At 38.6% G+C, this 19,792-nt stretch overlaps 1 protein-coding gene and 1 pseudogene across 2 annotated transcripts; both read right to left on the bottom strand.

Moving 5' to 3' along the window:
• Window positions 1-3,970: 3,970 nt before the first annotated feature.
• LOC4335513 (probable aldo-keto reductase 2) lies at window positions 3,971-7,814 on the bottom strand (annotated as a pseudogene). Its single transcript, XR_001545428.2, has 5 exons — window positions 7,401-7,814; window positions 7,092-7,292; window positions 4,938-5,107; window positions 4,776-4,876; window positions 3,971-4,548 (listed from the first exon to the last, which is right to left on the bottom strand). The product of XR_001545428.2 is annotated as a probable aldo-keto reductase 2 (transcript).
• Window positions 7,815-13,162: 5,348 nt separating this feature from the next.
• On the bottom strand, window positions 13,163-16,416 carry LOC4335512 (probable aldo-keto reductase 2). Its single transcript, NM_001419243.1, has 5 exons — window positions 16,115-16,416; window positions 15,804-16,004; window positions 14,522-14,694; window positions 14,335-14,437; window positions 13,163-13,805 (listed from the first exon to the last, which is right to left on the bottom strand). The coding sequence occupies exons 1-5, from the start codon at window positions 16,346-16,348 to the stop codon at window positions 13,461-13,463; spliced, it is 1,056 nt and encodes a 351-aa protein (NP_001406172.1). The 5' UTR covers window positions 16,349-16,416; the 3' UTR covers window positions 13,163-13,460.
• Window positions 16,417-19,792: the final 3,376 nt, after the last annotated feature.

Below are 19,792 nucleotides of genomic sequence, written 5' to 3'. Positions count from 1 at the left end.
GCCGCTGCCCCAAAGATTCCAGACACAAGGAGATCCACCTTGCCAAAACCTCTCTCACCTCCAGCTGACCTTTCCACTATGAGGGCGCCTTCACTGCACAGGTATCACAACTGTGGCACACCCCTGGCCCTAGTACTAGGGTTTCTCCGCCATGTCTCGGCCATCAATTTCCCCGCCGGCAACCTGCGTTGGCCCACCAGCAGCGAGAGTCTATTTTTCAGATTGGAGAGTGCCTCCCATTACTTGTGGGGAAATTTGATGCATGCCCAAATTGCTTTGAATCTATATAGGAAGATGCAAGTGGCAGAAAGCGGGTTCCTCATAAGGTGAATATTGATGGATGTACACAAGTTCTATTACGAAATTTGTTGATTCGTCATAAAGAAACTAATGTGACGCTCCATTTTTTAAGAGCACACAAATTCATCATAGAAATTTCTTAATGACAAATTCAGTATCTACCATGACAATAATGTTTTCGTAGATGGGCACATTTCTACTAGTGTTGGTTTCATCTCTAAATTGGCTTCGCTAACCGGTTTTAATCTTTTGTAAACCCATCGAAGTCAAGAGTTTTTCTAAATTAAGGGGGCTCATGACTCCATTAACATCGTAAATCTTTAGGTGGGTCCATGTTGACAAAATAGATGCCAATATGAATTGGCAACTCCGCTAGAGAATTCAAGTTTTCAGCCTTCCTCTGTAGTTTCTTCTCATGTAAAATCGCACATAGATTCGCTTTTAACATGATTTTAATGAGTTCAGGAATTTACCATATGTCTCCATTTTTTTGAGAGTATGCTATGGACGCATTCGTAGGTGTGTAAGTATAGTGTACCATGCTCGCGTGCATATCTTTAGAGTAATCAAAGAAATGCATAAATGCAATATTGTCAGGACAAGCATAATAATTGAGAATAACTTTCCTAATTTTCAAAAAATGCGTCGACATCTTTACACCTGACATGTTCGTACTTTTGTCAGGTTGTCACTAGTCACTCATCTTATTCAGTGGAACAAACTATTTTTAATATATATCGCTCCTTACACCATCTATATTTCTAAAGCCGGTCATTCGGTCCAGATTCGATTGGTCCAGATGTCCCTATAATCTAGCGACACGTGGAGCAATGTGAGAAAGAGTGTTGTGCGCAACGATCAGGAGTGTAAGTGGGTCAGCTGCACACCCACTTATAGGTTAAAATAAGTAGGTTCGCAACTTATTTTAGTCTATAAATGGGTTTCACGAGTTATCCACTTACACCCCTAATAACGATAGAATTTCCGAGTTCCTCCGCACGCCGTATGCGCCTTTGCTAAATACCCATCTAATCATCCACGGCTGAGCCACATTAACCGGATTTGGATCGTCTGACTTCACCCTGTGAAGGCACGAACGTGTAGTCATCACTTATCCACCGTCCATGCAATGCAACGGCTCCTGTCCACACAAACCTATGGCCGCCCAACAAGAGGCACGTTTTCCAGACTTCAGGGTCAGTTTGGTAGACGTGTAGTCCCGCCATCGCTGCCGCCGCCGACGAATAGCCTGGAGCTCGTCTTTCGCTACGTGCTGCCACCGCCGCTGTCTTAGGCATCATATGGAAGCTTTGCCATTCCATCTTCCTGCTAGGATTGGATGTATCAATCGGCAGTGATGCAGCATGCTTGCTACTTGGAATTTGGATTATGGAACATGATTACAATGAGCAGAGCAGAGCAAAGAATGCATTCGATTCAACTACTCAGCAAGCAAAGCATAAATCATTGCATCCCATCAGGCAATTCATAAGTTTCAAACAACACCATTCATTACTAAGTGGAGTACAATGAAGAGTAAGCCACATCATAAATCAAAACAGATAGTGAATAGAGATCGTAAATAAAAAAGGATTGACAAAACAAAAGCAACACACTAGAAACTACAGTCTCCATAGCTAAAATATGTCTTTAGTACCATCAACAGTTGAACAAAGAAATTAACTTAGCAAATTTGATACTTTGGCCAAAAAAATGAAGAACAACAAAAAAAAATAGTTGGGCCGAGGCGATGGCTGGTGACGACACGTGCGTACCGGCAAACAAGCTCTAAGCTAGCTAGTCACCGCCATCGATGACATCGACGGCGGTGGCGGCGGCAGCGACGACGAGACCTCATCGGATTGCCTTATCAATTTGTCTTGTTGGCTGCCATGGATTGTTTTAACAAAAGTTAAGTGCACGTGACGCGTGAGTCGTTGATTGCATGAACAGTGGAAAAATGATGACTGCACGCCCATGCCTTTGCAGGGTGAAGTCAGACGATCCAAATCCACACTAACCGGCCCATGGCAATACGTGCACAGTTCGCCCAAGCCAGCGCATGTACATGCGTGTGCTTTGGGCTAAACCGGCCACATGCATACATCTATGCATCTATTAGTTGGTATACATATAAAAATCTCTGTGACAAATAAATAGTGTTTAGATTCCTATTATTTTAGTAGTTATTAAAGATATAGTATTATAAAAGCAACTATTATCAGATTTAACAATAATACCATTTTAAAATATAATTACGCACGCGATTTCTTAAACGAAAACCAATTATTTAAATAGTACTCCCTCCATCTACTTTTGATAGTAATATTTCCAAATTTGAAAAATTTATTTTTGATAGGCATATTTCAATTCAACAACATATCATCTTAATAACTTTCTCGGATTTAATGCATGACTTTTCATTCTTCCACGCAAGATCAGCTATATGGACATCGAGAAATGTAAATATTAATGAATTGCTTGTTTACGAGAAATGACTAGTAGCATTTTAAATGGATGATAAGTAGAATTACTTATCCTTGGTCTGTGTTCCAAGATGAAATATGACTATCAAAAATAGCGAGTAAAAGTAAATTTACAATAGCGAGTATAAACAAATACAAATGAAAAATGAAAAAAATATTCTGCTAATTTTACAAATTGTAATAGATTTAAATGTACAAAAGTACGATAAAATATTCATAAAATACTTTTTTTGTCATTACAATAACTTATTCACCTGTTTGTTGGTATCATTAATTACTACCCGTCTTAATTTGATTCTTCTCGGTATACTTTAAAACTAAACAACTAATAATTCCATTAAAAAAATTAAAGTATGCTTTAAATTGTATGATGCTTATAGACAATTTATGATTGTTAAACTAATTCCATTAAAAAATACCGTTTTCTTAAATACATGCTTCATAAAAATAATTATACACGGGTTAAATTACTTAGTGTGCCTTTTGGCGCATTGATATTCTAGTAATATATGTTTCTCAAGTCGATGTGACACAGTCTGTGTCCTAAGAGCATCACCAATGTATATGGCAAAGTGATCCATATAGATGGGACCTATATAAATAGTTTTTACCTATGACAATCTCCACAATATATATGGATACAATGTATCATTAGGAGAAGAGAGATGAGTAGAGATAGATAATATAATTTATTCCATATGGGTAGTCCATATGTATATGGATACCTTTTGTTATTTTTTCTATATGGACTAGTTGCACAATGGTTATAGGTGGTTGGATGGAATATTCTATTGCTTATGGACTACTTTTACACCATATTGTGGATGCCTTAAGGCTGTGTTCTTAGGTAAGGCTTGAGGGTCAGGAACCCTCACTTTTGACACGGAAAACAGAGTAATGAATTAATACATGATTAACTAATTATTAGTTTAAAAAACTTCAAAAATAGATTAATATGATTTTTAAAGCAATTTTTCTATAGATTTTTTTTTTCAAAACACGCACCGTTTAATATAATCTTCCCACCGATCACACAGTTCACAACCAAATATAATGCAGTCGATTTATTGTTAGGTGAAGGTAATAAACAAACAAGGCTGTGAAGCCAGTCAGCAGACCACATGAATATAGATTTAGACATGACACTGCTTAATTTCAAATTTTGAACAAACATGTCGGCAACAAAAAAAAAATGTGACCTCAGAACTTTATTTATTATTCGCACACGTACTGCGCACAAACTAATAAAACCACACTTTACAACACCACTAGCTAGGTTTTAGACACAAACAAGCATAAGCGATGGTTTAACAAGAGCGAGCAACGCGTCTGATACAATGAACACTTATACAAAATCTGGTGTGTGCTCTGCCATTTGAGCTAAATTTGAACCGGGATTTTGTATTTGAACATATGAAAACGTTTACTCTGCTTTCCAAGACGACAATGGAGGGGTCTCAGAATCCTTCCAAGTGCCGGCCGTCTGAGCATAGCGGTCACCTTGAACAACATCTGTGCTGGCATAGGACTCAAGTTCAGTCATTTCCCCAGGGGTGAGCTTCACAGATAGAGCTGCTACATTTTGATTGAAATTCTCGATTTTTGTTGTCCCAGGTATGGGGCATACGTCGCTTCCCTGATGATGGACCCAGGCCAATGCGAGTTGTGACGGTGTGCATCCTTTTCTGGCTGCCATTGCGTTAACACGCTCAAATATTTCAGCATTCTTCTCGAGATTCGCTGGTTGAAATCTAGGAAGATGCTGCAAAAGTATAAATAAATAGACGAGGCGTTAATATACATCACAAAGTTTGGAAAATGAGAGTACACACGAAGGTATTTAGTGGAAACTCCCAATATTCAAACTATATATAAGGAATATAATTAAATTACAATGTTTCAAAATAAGAGGCATGATACCTATTTTCATTACCTCCTTCATCCCCATTCTTAGGGAAAACTGAATGAGTAGTATCCATAAGAATTTACCTTGCGAACATCCTGAACAGATAGACTCCACTAGTTTAGCTCCACCAGAAAAGAACCCTCTACCAAGTGGGCTGTAAGCTACTATTCCAATTCCAAGTTCTCTGAAATGGAAATAAGAAAAATAGTTAAAATGGGGCATGTGATTTTTTTCAATGGATAAACTAATTTGGAATTATATCTTCTTCCACGTCTCTAGACCATAATGACCACTCGAGCTGAACTGCAGTGATAGGGTGTACAGCATGAGCCCTTCTGATTGTTGATGCAGATGCTTCCGATAGACCAATATATTTTATCTTTCCTTCTTCAACTAGTTTCTTGAGTTCACCAATCTAATAATGAAAAGGTAAACATCAACTAGATAATATTGGGAAGAAATAAAGGTCATTACTTAAAAGGCAGACAAAAATACAATGAAAGGTAGTACACTTTATTTGTACACAATAATTCCATCCAACGGTTTGGAAATATCATAAGTAATAGTAGTTCAGGTGCTAGTATCCGCTTTCAGAAACACAGTAGTTCATGTGCTCGTATTGATAGTTTGTAGTTAGACGTTCTGTAGGTCCTATTTTGGATTCTCACATTTTCTGCAAGAAAACAAGTCCTCTTCGGCAAAGATATTTGCACCAATTTCAGTCCTCTCATATCTATTTATTTTGGTTATGTATTGCTGCATTGGATCTTAAAATTGTTAAACTTTGAAATGTTGGTTTGGTTTGTGGTTAACATCTCAGCTAATACAAGAACAGCATTGTATGTTGCAACTGCCGAGTGAGACATGCATGTCGGTGAAAATTAATTATTGGCTCAGTCTTGTCTTTACGTCTTCACCTTCAAAATCCCACAGCTATTGTCTAATAAAACAAGCCCTCCTCTGTATCTAAGATAAATGTACTATATAAATGAAAATAAAACATTTATCAATTATAGAAAACCATCGAGACCAAATATGGAGTAATGTAACCGTCCAGTCACATGTCATCGACAGTGAAAGATATTCATGTAAGGTTTTCCACGCAATTATGATTTATGGCACACAGTCCAGATCTTAATGCAAATAATTTTGTGCTACATATCTTTACAAATGTATGGTTCATATCTTTACAAATGTATGGTTCCAAATTCTTCTCGAGAAAAAAGAAAAAGAAATTTATGCTTCATGTTGCTATTACAACAAAACCTAATAACTTATCCTTTCAGAATTAAGAGACCAAGTTGCTGCGAACGAAAGAAAGGATGTCAAATGTATAATATAATCAGCTAAACAAACTTAAGAATTTAAGTGTGCTTCAAGCCGGGTTCAAGTTTTCCTTTGATCAAAATTCTCTCTTACATTTTTTTTCAGTAACTTCCTAATCCTCTCTCCATTCTAGTTTTACTAATGAATATGAAATTAATTATCTACGAGATCTAGAAAACAAACTAAATGCCTTTTTTTTCATTGATAGAAAGATGTCCATTTTTCTGGCAGTTGTCCCAATAATACTACTACCTCCGTTCTAAAATGTAACAACTTTTGGCTATGAATCTGGACACACAGTTATATTTTGGAACGGAGGGAGTATATACCACATCACCTCAAATTTTTATAACCCACGGATGATTAATCTATAGGCGAAATCGTCTTCCTCTTTTTTCTTCTCCGATGAATCCACAACACCGCAGTTTTGTCTTTGGATGATCCATCTATATTATTTCCCTTGTTTTTCTTCTCTCATGAAGTTACGTAACTTTAGTTTTACTTTAAATGGTCAATTTATATAAGATTTAAATTATCACAAACCATATCATCTGAATTATTTATAACTTTTTTAACATGATCGATCAAATATTCAGTCCAGCTAAAAAACAAACCCATCTTACATCTTATTTACAAACCTTATTTCTATCATTATCATGCAAACTTTCCCCACTACCACGCATCTGGTTATGTATAATCTTGACACCAACCCATTGACAAATCAACACATCACTACCTACTTTCCCTTTCGGATTCATCAGCCGTCACTTACACATGTATGCCTTTCATCCAAAAAAAAAAAGATATTTCCTCCGTAAAAAAAATCAAACCACTTTCCATTTAAAATCTATTCAAAATAAGTAACAATTTTATAATATTATATTTATCTTATTAGTCACCAATCATTCAATTGTTTTTTACCCTTATAACCTTGTTCACAAACAGCCCTTATTTAATTTAGGCCATATAAGTGATATTTTTTCTGTGACGGAGAAAGTAGTAAAAAGAAAAAAAGTAAAAAAAAAAGCAGAAAGGAACTGAAAGACAGGAGAGAGGGAAGGGGGGGCACTCACCGTGACCTCGATGGGCACCTTCTTGTCGACACGGTGCTGGTAGTAAAGGTCTACGCAATCGACGCCGAGCCGCCGGAGGCTGCCCTCGCACGCCGCCCGCACGTACGCCGGGTCGCCGCGGATCTCCACCTTCCCGTCGGCGAACGAGACGGCGAACTTCGTGGCCACCTCCACCTTCTCCCTCACGCCGCCCTGCAGAGCCTGCATGCATATTGGCGCACATGAGCATTCCGTCGAGCACCTTCAGCGCGTATCCCAGTACCCAAAAAAACAACCGAAGCGTGCACGAAGAAACTTATTATAACTGACCTTGCCGAGGAGGAGCTCGTTGGTGTGGGGGCCGTACATGTCGGAGGTGTCGAGGTGGGTGACGCCGGCGGCGACGGCGTGGTGGATGAGCGCAACCATGTCGGCCTCCGGCTTGGGTGGCCCGTAGAAGGCGGACATGCCCATGCAGCCCAGCCCCTGCGCCGAGACCTCCAGACCCTGCGAGCCCAGCTTCATGCGCCGCACCGCCGCCGTCGCCGGAGCAGCAGCTGCCATGGCCGGCCGGAATCGGATCGATCGATCGATCGATTAATTTCTCTCCGCCGCGCGCGCGATTCCGGTGGTGATGCTACGTGGGCTCTGGCCACTCACATATATAGGGGTTAATGCTAGTACCATACAACTCACTGCAAGCGTCGCTGCACAGTGTGCGTAAGAGCTTACGCACGTGCTTCTCCGTTCCTAAATTAGCCAAGAGTTACTCTGAGAGCTATTTTTTATCACAAGAAAATAACACTTTAATAAAATAGCTCTAAGTTATTTGGATCAAGTGTTATTTTGAGAGCTATTTGGCTTTAATGTACCTTCCCATGAAAAGAGATAGAGAGAAAAGACACTTTTTCAGAGGACCTCACCCGAAATATCCTCAATTAGCACTTCTTGGATGTGATAGTTTTTTGGTGGATTATTTTCAAATAGCCCTCAAATAGCTCACCCTTTTGGATCTTTTTGGGCTATTTAAGAGAGGACTAAAAAATATCCCTTGGATCCAAATAGGGCCTTTTGACCATCAATTTATTACATATTGTATTTCTTAAAAAAATAAAATTAGTGTCATATAAAAGTATATTTTAAAATATAAATCTAGTGATATATTATATAGTATGTATAATACTTAGTATATAGTATATATAGTTAGTATGATTATTAGTCGAAAGTTAACGAGTTTAATTTTATTTAAAAAGATGTCATCATATAGTTACCGAGACCAAGGAGTATCAGTTTTTCCATGGCCATACGTCGGATTCACATTCCCATGGCCGCGCGTGCGGGTAAGGAGTGTCGCGGTCGAAGACTTGGAAGTCTTTCTTGGATAATGATGGTCGTTGGGCGACCGGGCGGGGGAGGAAAAATCGTTCGCTACCCCCAACCCTGTCCCCGCGCGCACGCTGATGTCGCTGGTCCCACCACAATACCTGCCTCCACCTCTAACAAATCAACCACATATTTTAAAAACCCTCTAGTAAGGAAAATTTGGTTTATTTTTTGTTCCACCAAAAATATTCCATCTAGTGTACTCATAATGTTTCACTATGTATAGATGTAACGTTGCAGTGAATTGAAATATTCCATTGCAACAAAAAAAACCCACATATTTTAGAAACCCCTATTAAGAGAATTCGTTTTATTTGTTGTTCCACCAAAAAATGTTTCGCCTAGTGCATTTATAATGTTTTACTATGTATGGATCAAATGTTGCAATGAACTGAAACAATCTTTCGCTATTTGCTGAAACATTATTTTTATATACGGTGAAACAACACCCAATTTAAACGAGTGAAACATTTTCGATCTACTTAGCGAAACAATTCCGATATATCTGGTGGAACATCGTACAACATTTAAAAATAATTCAATAATAAGCTTAAAAAAGTTGTCGCCGGAATATATCTATGTGTGGTCTTGTTTTGAAGATTTAATTGCAACAAATTTAATGGTGCAATCGGATCATGATTTGGATAAGTAATTTAAGAAAAAAATCAGTTTAAAGTAATTTTTGCACGTAAATCAGGCGCGGACGTCAGCGCCCGATTTTTCTCCGAATCATTGGGCGTCCGAGCCGTAGGCAGCCCCGTCTTTCTTCGCGCGAGAATTCTCAGGCATTATCCGTGGCAAATTAATACAGTAGCATATTACCCCCTGTAGTTTTGGATAATACGAGAAAAAAAAATAAGGTAAAGAGTTCCAAGTTTTTTTTTATTCTTCTCAACGTAAGAGATGAAAGGAACGTTTCAGTTTGCAAAGGACAAAATTTCATACAAGACACTAAAGAACATAAAAACGCGTTACGGCTAAAAAAACACTAAAGAACTGGTAATTTGTTGGGGGACAAAAGCTTTTGAGTTAAGACTAGAGTGAAGATGGAATATAATGGATCCTAATGATGTACTTGGGGTGATGGTAAATTTAGATTTTTCATAATTTCTAAATTTTTACTTTAACATCATGTTTGAAGCATGTGATTTTAGGGGCTTTCTCGTTTTATTAAGAATTTATCATTCCAGTGTCATCTAGTAAATTACCAGTCTTTTAAGGATGTCTTTTAGTTGTGACATATTTTTTTATGTCTATCAATAAATTACATAAAATTTTTTGTGTGTTTTGTAGCAAATTTTGCCACAAAAGGTGGTCGTGCTGCCTTAAATTTCCAACTGTGTCGCTTTCCTTTCTTTTTTTTCCCCTCACGATAATAGCAGATGGCCAGATGCTCATATATACGCTAATACGCACGAGCTCACTCACCATATATATAACATACACGCACACGCTATCTTTACGAGTACCTCTAAACACTGGACTGTTATAATATTTTAATATTGACGAAGTAATTAACCACATGAATGCATCTCAGTATCAACGGGTACATCGTCTATCGATGATAGAATAATTAGCTTAAATATGAGCACCTATTCTGGCTAGGGACTTAAACTCGGATTACCCAGATAGATGTTTTCTCTTTCTAAACAATATTGCATAGGGGTCATCCCTTAATTAGTTAATCTACTTTGTTTTAGGTAAAAAGGGGATGAAAGCAACATAATGCTTTCATTTGTAGACATAGTAATATGCCGTGGTAACACTACGATACCATTTAATAATACAATAATACGCGAGTCTTTCCAAACCATGTAACCCCCAATATACAACTTCATAATCAGTGAGTGGACAGATGTAGGTTTTTTTTTCTAATTGTACAGAGAGCTGGGATTTTGGAAAAGGAATGTGAATTCGTAAAATGCAATATCTTGGTCCCGCACAGCGGCGAATAAAGCTCCCAGGCCGGACAAATGGCCGCCTGGGCTCTGTCGCTGGGACCTCCATCATTTATTTATTAACAAAAAGTATATAAAAAATAATGTTAAGAGCCAATCTATATATCTCTATCTATATCTATATCTATATCTAAATCTATTTCTGTATCTTTATCTATATCTATATCTATATCTATATTATATCTATATCTATCTATATCTATACACTTTCTATTAGCTCTCATGTTAATCAGCAAAAAAAATTGACCATTGATTAATATCATGATATATCATGACCGTTAGATCCTAAGATCTAATCTGCATGTAATTTATGGGCCAATTTTCAAACCCAACATCGATCTAATCTGCATGTAATTTATGGGCCAATTTTCAAGCCCAACATCTAGCCACCGTACTTCCTATTTCCTTCTACTACCAATCTGGAGTAAGAGTTACTCTCTCCTTCCTAAATTGATCGTCATATCTATTTATACACAAAGACGAAAAATAATTTAAATCACATAAATCAAGACACTATGCACACATTCTCTCACAATGTATGCATCGATTAAAACACTATGCCAATTACATGCACACATTCTCTCATGCTACATTAATTGTATTCTGATAAAATCCGTGTCTATGCGGTTATATGATGATCAATTTAAGAAATGTTGAATTTTATAATATGATGACCAATTTGGAAAGGAGTGGGTATATAATACAGATGGGCATGTATGTGTTTATGATATATATATAGCTAAATTATTGCACAATTATGCTAAAAATACAGATCTTATTGCAAATAGTATTATACTACATATCTTTATAAATGTATGGATCAAAATCTTTTTGTGGAAAAACTCTTGTGGGGTTATTTAATGGGAATTGCTAATTACTACTAAGTACTTCCTGATAATAGTTCCGTGTGTGCGAGGTTTCATCTACTTCCTCATTATCTGCATTAACTATATTTCTTGGGGGTGGCAGTTACTTGTCGAGTTGATCGTGCTATCACTACTATAAAAATATTAGATTGGTGTCGGTTGAGAAACCCTTTTAGATGTCGGATTTCTCAACCGGCACCCCGCAAACCGCACTGATGATGACTTCGGTCACTTCGGTGTGATATGTCTCAAAGGTGTCGGTTTTTAATTAGAACCGGTATCTCTATATAACAGTCTGAAACATGTCGATTTTAAAGTGGGTCCGAAAGAACTACTTTGATAGAACAGGTATCAATTAAACGTACCGGTTTCTGTTAACAACCGACACATACGTCTGATATAACATATACGTGCCAGTCCTTCTTAAAAACCAGTATCTATGTCACCATATAGGTGCCAGTTTAAAAAATGGCATCCCATAGACGCGCATTCAGATACCAAAAGCATTATAGGTGCCGATTTTAACATTTTCCGTACATGTAAAGCCGTGTTTATCTTGTGTGGTTGTTTTTTTAAAAAAAACTTGCCTAATTTTCAAAACTACGTGTGAACACCTTTACACGCAGAGTGTTAAAATCAGGTTATCACTGGTCTTATTCAGCGGAACAAAGTATTTAAATATATATCACTGCTTATAAAATAATACAGGTCCAGATGTGATGAAGGTGTTAGGTCCTGATCTTTCGAAATGTATTAATAAACAGTCGATTTGGGCGGAGTCGCTACACAACTCGATCCGACTTCTGAACGAACACGCTACTGAGCCCCGCAAGCGCAGCACCACGTCTCCTTTGGTTATCAATCGTGCCAAAACCTGGTTAACCTCGCCGAGAAGGCTAATCACTGCATGTGAATTGAAGAACACAATCAAGAACAAGATAAATTGCAACCAAATTGCATATGAATGATTAAGCACTCGAATTTATGGTTCTACAAACCGATCTAGCGGCGAAACTGTTCTTAACAGAACAATCTAAGCAAAACCCGACTCTAAACAATGACGGGTACTGAATAAATATGATTAGGGACGTTCTGGGGTTGCCCTAGGGCACACACCCCCTTGGGGTAAGCCCATGACATAATTATAAGGCCCAAAACACAAATCAAATTCGGACTGGATAAGGTACATGGCTTGTTTTGCAGATTCCCGGTAGCTCGGTAGGAATTTTGACGTGGGACAAAAACCATCTAAAAGTAGACTCCATAAGCTTTCCAATAAGTACTCATGGGTCCCTAAATTCCTTCTAGATCAGCGGCTAGGTCCATTTGAAGTTAATGCTGTTAGGAGGCCCGAATCCGAATCCAAAACGTGTAAAACTTTATCTCTTGTCTCCTATGGACCAAAAGTGACGTGGTGATATGAAAAAAGACTTGGAGAAGGTCTTGGTTTGGTCCTCAATCAACTTCTTCAATCATCCATGCATTCCTTACGCTTGGTCTCTTTTCTTTCGCCCAAGAAAGTACCTCTGCAAACGAAAATACACAAAACTCATTGTGTAGCAACATTTGTTCAAATATATAGCAAGTAAATCAAATATAGAACATATGCACCTTTGGTTGATTAATATATAAGATAATCATGGTTATATCCGAGCTAGTCGTGTCCTCATCAATATGGCATTAGCTCAGTCATGGCAACGGTTTTCAGGCTAATTTCACCACCCCACTCAATAATCCTCCCACCGGTCACAATTCACAACCAAATTCCGGTCGAACTTTTCTTTGGGGAAGGTAAGAAACAAACAAGGTTGTCAAGGCAGTCAGCACTCAACAGACCATATGAATATAGAATAAGACATGACATTGCTTAATTTGAACAAACATGTTAGTAACACAAAATTAGTGATTGCAAAACATTATTTTATTATTAGCACACGTACTGCGTGCAGTGCACAGGCTTATAGAACCGCACTTCACACAAGTAGGTTGTAGGCACAAACATGACGAAAGCATAGAACATAACACAATACAGACAGACAGGACATCTCATTCCAAATATACGTGATGTATAACAGGAGCAAGCAGCGTCCAGCGACTGATGAATACGTTCTACAAAATCTTGTGTGCGCTCTGCCATTCAGCTATTTTGGACCAGGACTTTGTATTTGAACAGATGAAAACAATTACTGAGCTTTCCAAGATGACAAGGGAGGGGTCTCAGAATTTTGCCAAGTAGTGTTGGCCATCGCCTGAGGATACCGGTCGCCTCGAACATCATCTGTGCTTGCGTAAGACTCGAGTTCAGCCATTTCCTCAGGTGTGAGCTTCACAGATAGTGCTCCAATGTTTTGGTTTAAATTCTCGATTTTTGTTGTCCCAGGTATGGGGCATACATCGCTTCCCTGATGATGGACCCAGGCCAATGCGAGCTGTGACGGTGTGCATCCTTTTCTGGCTGCCATTGCGTTAACACGCTCAAATATTTCAGCATTCTTCTCAAGATTCTCTTGTTGAAATCTAGGAATATGCTGCAAAAGTATCAATACAAGTTCTTAGTAAATGAGAACTCATTGTAGTTCTATTTAATTTTTCAAAGAACAAATAGACAACACAGCACAAAGATGAGTTTAATAAAGGTTTGAGTCCGATAAATGCAGAGTAAATATTTCTATTGAACATAAGTATTTCGTGTTACCAATGTAGAAAGTTCAGAAAATGAGAATACAGAAGAGGTACTTAATGGGTATTCCCATCATTCAAACTACAAGGCATAGAATTAAACTAGAAGGTTTCCCAATATAAGGCATGAATGCCTATTTGATGATCTTTTTCTTGTTTTTCTCTACATTGATCATTCATCTCTACACGATGTATGAGTAAACACACCAACAAAATTGGTTTCAAGAAAGGAAATAAATTAATTATTCTATTCTTCTTAATCTGAAAGACAATAACACTACAGATATCACAGTGTTTTCGCTGTCATGCTCTGCTATTTTCATGACCTCATTCATCCCAATTCTTAGGAAAAACTGAGTAGTAAACCATGGAATTTACCTTGCGAAAATCCTGATCTGATAGAGACTCCACTAGTTTAGCTCCAGCAGAAAAGAACCCTCTACCAAGTGGGCTATAAGCTACTATTCCAATTCCAAGTTCTCTGAAATGGAAATAAGAACAATAGTTCAAATGGAGCATGTGATTTTCTTCAACAGACAAACTAATTTGGTGTTTTTTTCAATACCTGCAAGTTGGAATTATATCTTCTTCCACGTCTCTAGACCATAATGACCACTCAAGCTGAACAGCAGTGATAGGGTGTACAGCATGAGCCCTTCTGATAGTTGATGCAGATGCTTCAGATAACCCAATATATTTTATCTTTCCTTCTTCAACTAGTTTCTTGAGTTCGCCAATCTAACAATGTAAAATGTAAATCAACTAGATAAACTTGACAAAAATACAATGGACGGTAGTTCAGTTTATAGCATGCCAAAATAATCAAAACACATTATCAAAATGTTATAGTAAATTTTGCTAGTTTGTAGTTAGATGTTCAGAAAGAGAACGAGTCCTCTTCAGCAAACATATTTGCACAAATTTTCAGTCCTCTCATGTTTACTTGTTTTGATATTTGTGCATTGGTTTATTAAACTTTGAAATATTGGTTTACTTGGTGCTTCAGATCCCAAGCTATTACAAAAACAGCATTCTGTGTTGTAACTGCCCAGTGACATGTAAATGAAAATTATTGGCTCAATCTTTACTTTGCCTCGTCACCCATCAAAATTTCACAGCTAATGTCTAGAGTAAATGAAATACTATATATCTAAACTAAGTATAATATTTAAATAGAAGAAAACATTTTTGAATTATAGAAACCAGCGATCAAATAGGGAGTTATGCCAAACAGAAAGATCTTAATGCAAATAATATTGTACCACGTATCTTTACAAATGCCCTAGTATGTTTAGTCAAAATTTAATTGGTACAGCCCTAAGATGAGGTAGAAAAACAACAATAAAAGGATAGGTGCCATGAAATGGAGGTTCCTTTTATCCTTTCTCTCCATTACATACCCTGTCCTTTCAGAACTCATACCAAATTGGTCTGAATAAAAGAAAGGTCAATGTACAAACAGCCAAACAAACTTAAGAATTTAAGTGTACCTTAAGCTGGGTTAAAATTTCCTCTGTTCAAAATTGACCTCTCTTAAAAAAAATTTCAACAACTTCATGATCCTCCCTCTAGTAAGTTTTCCCAATGAATATGAAATTAATCATCTAGATAAGTGGGTAACAAACAAATGCTCCTTTTTTTTTCTTTTTTGCTTTTCATCAATAAAAGATGTCCATTTTTCCGGCAGCTGTCCTAATAATTATTGTAGAATATTGACACCAACCCATTGACAAACCAACCCACCACCACCTACTTTCCCTTTCAGATACACGTGTATCTTTTGCATCCACACATCACAAAATTTTCTAAAAGAAAGAAGGATAGGAGACTGGGGAAGTGGCACTCACCGTGACCTCGATGGGCACCTTCTTGTCGACACGGTGCTGGTAGTAAAGGTCGATGCTGTCGACGCCGAGCCGCCGGAGGCTGCCCTCGCACGCCGCGCGCACGTACGCCGGGTCCCCGCGGACGTCCCGCTTGCCGTCTTCGAACGCGATGCCGAACTTGGTGGCCAGCTCAACCTTATCACGCACGCCGCCCTGCAGCGCCTGCCGTTCCGATCCAAGCAGGCATTCCGCCGAGCACCTTGAGCGCACTCTCACAAACAAACCCAAAGAAGCAAGAGAGCGGGCAGGACAGGAGGAAAGTAGGTACGTACCTTGCCGAGGAGGAGCTCGTTGGTGTGGGGGCCGTAGATGTCGGAGGTGTCGAGGAGGGTGACGCCGGCGGCGACGGCGTGGTGGATGAGCGCCACCATGTCGGGCTCCGGCTTGGGCGGGCCGTAGAAGGCGGACATGCCCATGCATCCCAGCCCCTGCGCCGAGACCTCCAGACCCTGCGAGCCCAGCTTCATGCGCCGCACCGCCGCCGTCGCCGGAGCAGCAGCTGCCATGGCCGGCCGGAATCGGATCGATCGATTTCTCTCCGCCGCTTCTTGGTTCACTCCGTCACTTATATAATGGTGGAGTACATACAAATACAGTGCAGAGCAATCGTTAGTGGTTGGTGGGAGAAGGAATGTGTCATGTGTTCAAGAGCTTACGCGTGTCGGTTATTATTATCAGGGAAAATTGCAAAAATCACCCCATAAGTCACTTGAAGTTTGACATTCCACCCCGTAAGTTATTTTGTTGCAAATGCCCACCCACCTACTCAATTTTGTTACAACAACCACCCCAGTAAACACATGCTTCAGGGGCGTCCCGGTCAAATCAGGTCCCCGTGCGAAATATTAAAATAGGCCATAGTAGCCTAGTAAATTTTTTTATAGTAAAATTAAAAACGGGCGTGACGATTAGCTGATCATCAGCGATGAAGCAGAAGCGGAGGCTAGAGGGAACTGGGGAGAGGAGATGAAGTGGCTGCGGCATCGGGACTTTGGCGATACGCGACGACGCGAACGCCTGGATGGGAGCACGATGGAAGATGGATCGATTCACCTTCTGCAGCGTTTTGGGCCTTGTGTTTGATACTATTTGGACTGCAAGTTAACAAAATTAAAGCCTCTAATATTATTATATATATGGCATACTTAATATTTTAAGGGCCCTTAAAATTTGGGGGCCCTGTTCGGTCGCACAGTCCGCACGGGCCCCCGGGACGCCCCCGTATGCTTAACCGAATCAACATGTTTTTATAAAATGTGATCTATCAATGTGGTCCTTACCAAAACTAAATATTTCTAGAGTATTATTGATACATTTTATGTAAGATTCCACAAATAAAATTGTGGACGAGAGTTTAAACATTGTCGCACTGAGTTTCGCTATATGAAAAAAAAACAATCAAATATGGAAAATAAGTCTAATTTAAGCACTTAGACAAGATTGACTTGGCTAGCTTAGCATGTGGTAACCCTACATCCGCAATAACAAACTGATTTGGTTAAGCACGTGCGCATTGGGTAGGGTTTTCAATTCTGAAATTGGATTTTATGCCGGGGATTCCTGAAATTTCAGAAATTTCTGGCTGAAATTATTTGAAAATTTGACTGAATTTGAATAAAATTTGACCAAATTTTTTTAAAAAATGCAAAAATCCAAAAATTTTGGGCGAGACTTGAGCATGCCGGTGGGATGGCGAAATTTCGGAAATTTCGAACCAAAATTTCAAACCCTAGCATTGGGTGGTTTTTCAACAAAACTTAGTAGCGGGTGGGTATTTGCAACAAAATGACTTATGGGATGGAATGTCAAACTTCAAGTGACTTGTGGGTGACTTGTGGGGTGGTTTTTGTAATTTTCCCTTATTATTATTATTATTATTATTATTATTATTATTATTATTATTATTATTATTTCCTTTTGTATAGCCTCGGTTTTTTATGTCTCTTGCTACTAGGGGGCCCTAACGGGCGATCAATCGCCAGCGATCGATCCAAGCGATCAGATCCGGCCCCCCTCCCCCTATAGGCAATACCTCCTCCCACTCCTCCCCCTTCCTCCTTCCCTTCTTCTCTTCCTACTACAGTACACCACAAAAAAAATTTTAAAAAAAATAAAAGTTAGAAAAATTTATGTATAGAAATACTATATATAAAAAATTTAAATTCAAATTTGAATCGAATATGTAAACTTTTGACTTATAAACTTTGGGTCTATAAACTTTAGGTGTATAAACTTTAGATGTATAGAAATACTATATATAGAAAATATTTGAATTCAAATTCAAATTTGAATCGGATATAATTCAAATTCAAATTTGAATTGGGTATATAAACTTTAGGTCTATAAACTTTAGGTGTATAAACTTTAGATGTATAGAAATACTATATATGAAAAATATTTGAATTCAAATTCAAATTTGAATCGGATATATAAACTTTAGGTCTATAAATTTTAGGTGTATAAACTTTAGATGTATAGAAATACTATATATGAAAAAATATTTGAATTCAAATTCAAATTTGAATCGGATATATAAACTTTTGAGATATAAACTTTTGGTCTCTAAACTTTAGATGTGTAAACTTGAGATATATAAACTTTAGGTGCATAAATTTACTAAAATAGAAAAGTAATGCGGTGCCAAAAAAGGAAACCAGAGGTGGAGAGAGGGAGGGGGAGGGGGGGTGGGGCGAATTGATCGCTACCCCCACCCCCAGGCGAGCGATCGCCCTATAGCATTTCCGCTTGCTACTCCCTTAATACAACTTCTTCCACCGCTCTCGTGCCACGCACATCAAGGCCCCTCTATAGATCCGAGTACGAGTACGATAGCAGATGGAGTTATTTGGCTTGAACGGTGTGGACAACGCAGGGTGTGCCACCCACCACATGCGAGTATGCCCTGGGCTTCTAACCATCCTCTACGGATCTTCCTGCCTGTAGTTTATCAATGTGGATATAGGGCAGGTACCTTCCTCAGCAAGCTCATGGAGCCTACCATCACCTTTGTATAGCATCGAAACATAAGAACTAAGCAAGTCTTACCACCAAAAACCAAAACTTTTAGCGGAAAAAGTTACCCTCAAGATCTGAAGGAGATTGGTCTGACCAGAGTAAATCAGCCGGTCCAACTGTCCTTTGTGGTGCCAACGCCTATCGCCATGCATCGCAGTTCTGACCGGAATAGATCGGCCACTCCAACCATACTTTGCACCACCGATGCTTGTCGCCGTTGCTGGTCCAACAACCCATTATGCCACCGGTGTTACCGCCGAACCCGAGCAAATACAAATCAAAGAACTCTATTAGTGTTTACAAAGTGCACAACAACACTCATCTCTAAAAAATTGACTAAACTCGAAACCGTAACTTTTTCTTTCAACTCAACTCTCAAAAAATCGATACCGAGAGGTCTCAACCACTCTTCTATATATATATACCCGAAGTAGAAGCCTAAAAGCCACGAATCCAACTTGTACAAGTCATCCTAATCCACAAGGAAACTTTCCCATATAAATATGTAACTTATCTCATTACAATTCAAACTCTAATCTTCTCAAATTTGGCCTCCTCTCAAATTTGACTCTGCTTTCCATACATACACAATCTCCCATCATATGTCGCATGGAATCTTCACCAACCACGCACATTGTTCTTTAGCCTAAGCATACCACATGATATCCTGAATGTTCGGACGTCATCTTCTCCCAAGTTGACTCCCAATCATCACTAACAATACTATCCCGAGGCATCAAGACACACCTACACATGAATCAAAGAAGAAACCATATCCGAGCATAATTTTTTTCCCAACTTGACTCAACATTAGCACACAACAGTATTACATATATATAGAAATCATCCAGAAGTCATAATCATGAAATAATCATGAGTATCCAAATAAACAACCCGAAACCAACTCCAAACAGGAACCAGCCGATTAGACCGTC

This window comes from Oryza sativa, chromosome 4 (assembly GCF_034140825.1).
Source record: "Oryza sativa Japonica Group chromosome 4, ASM3414082v1".
NCBI lineage: Eukaryota > Viridiplantae > Streptophyta > Magnoliopsida > Poales > Poaceae > Oryza > Oryza sativa.
Note: the sequence above shows the minus strand (reverse complement) of the source record. Positions and strands in the feature narration are given on the sequence as shown.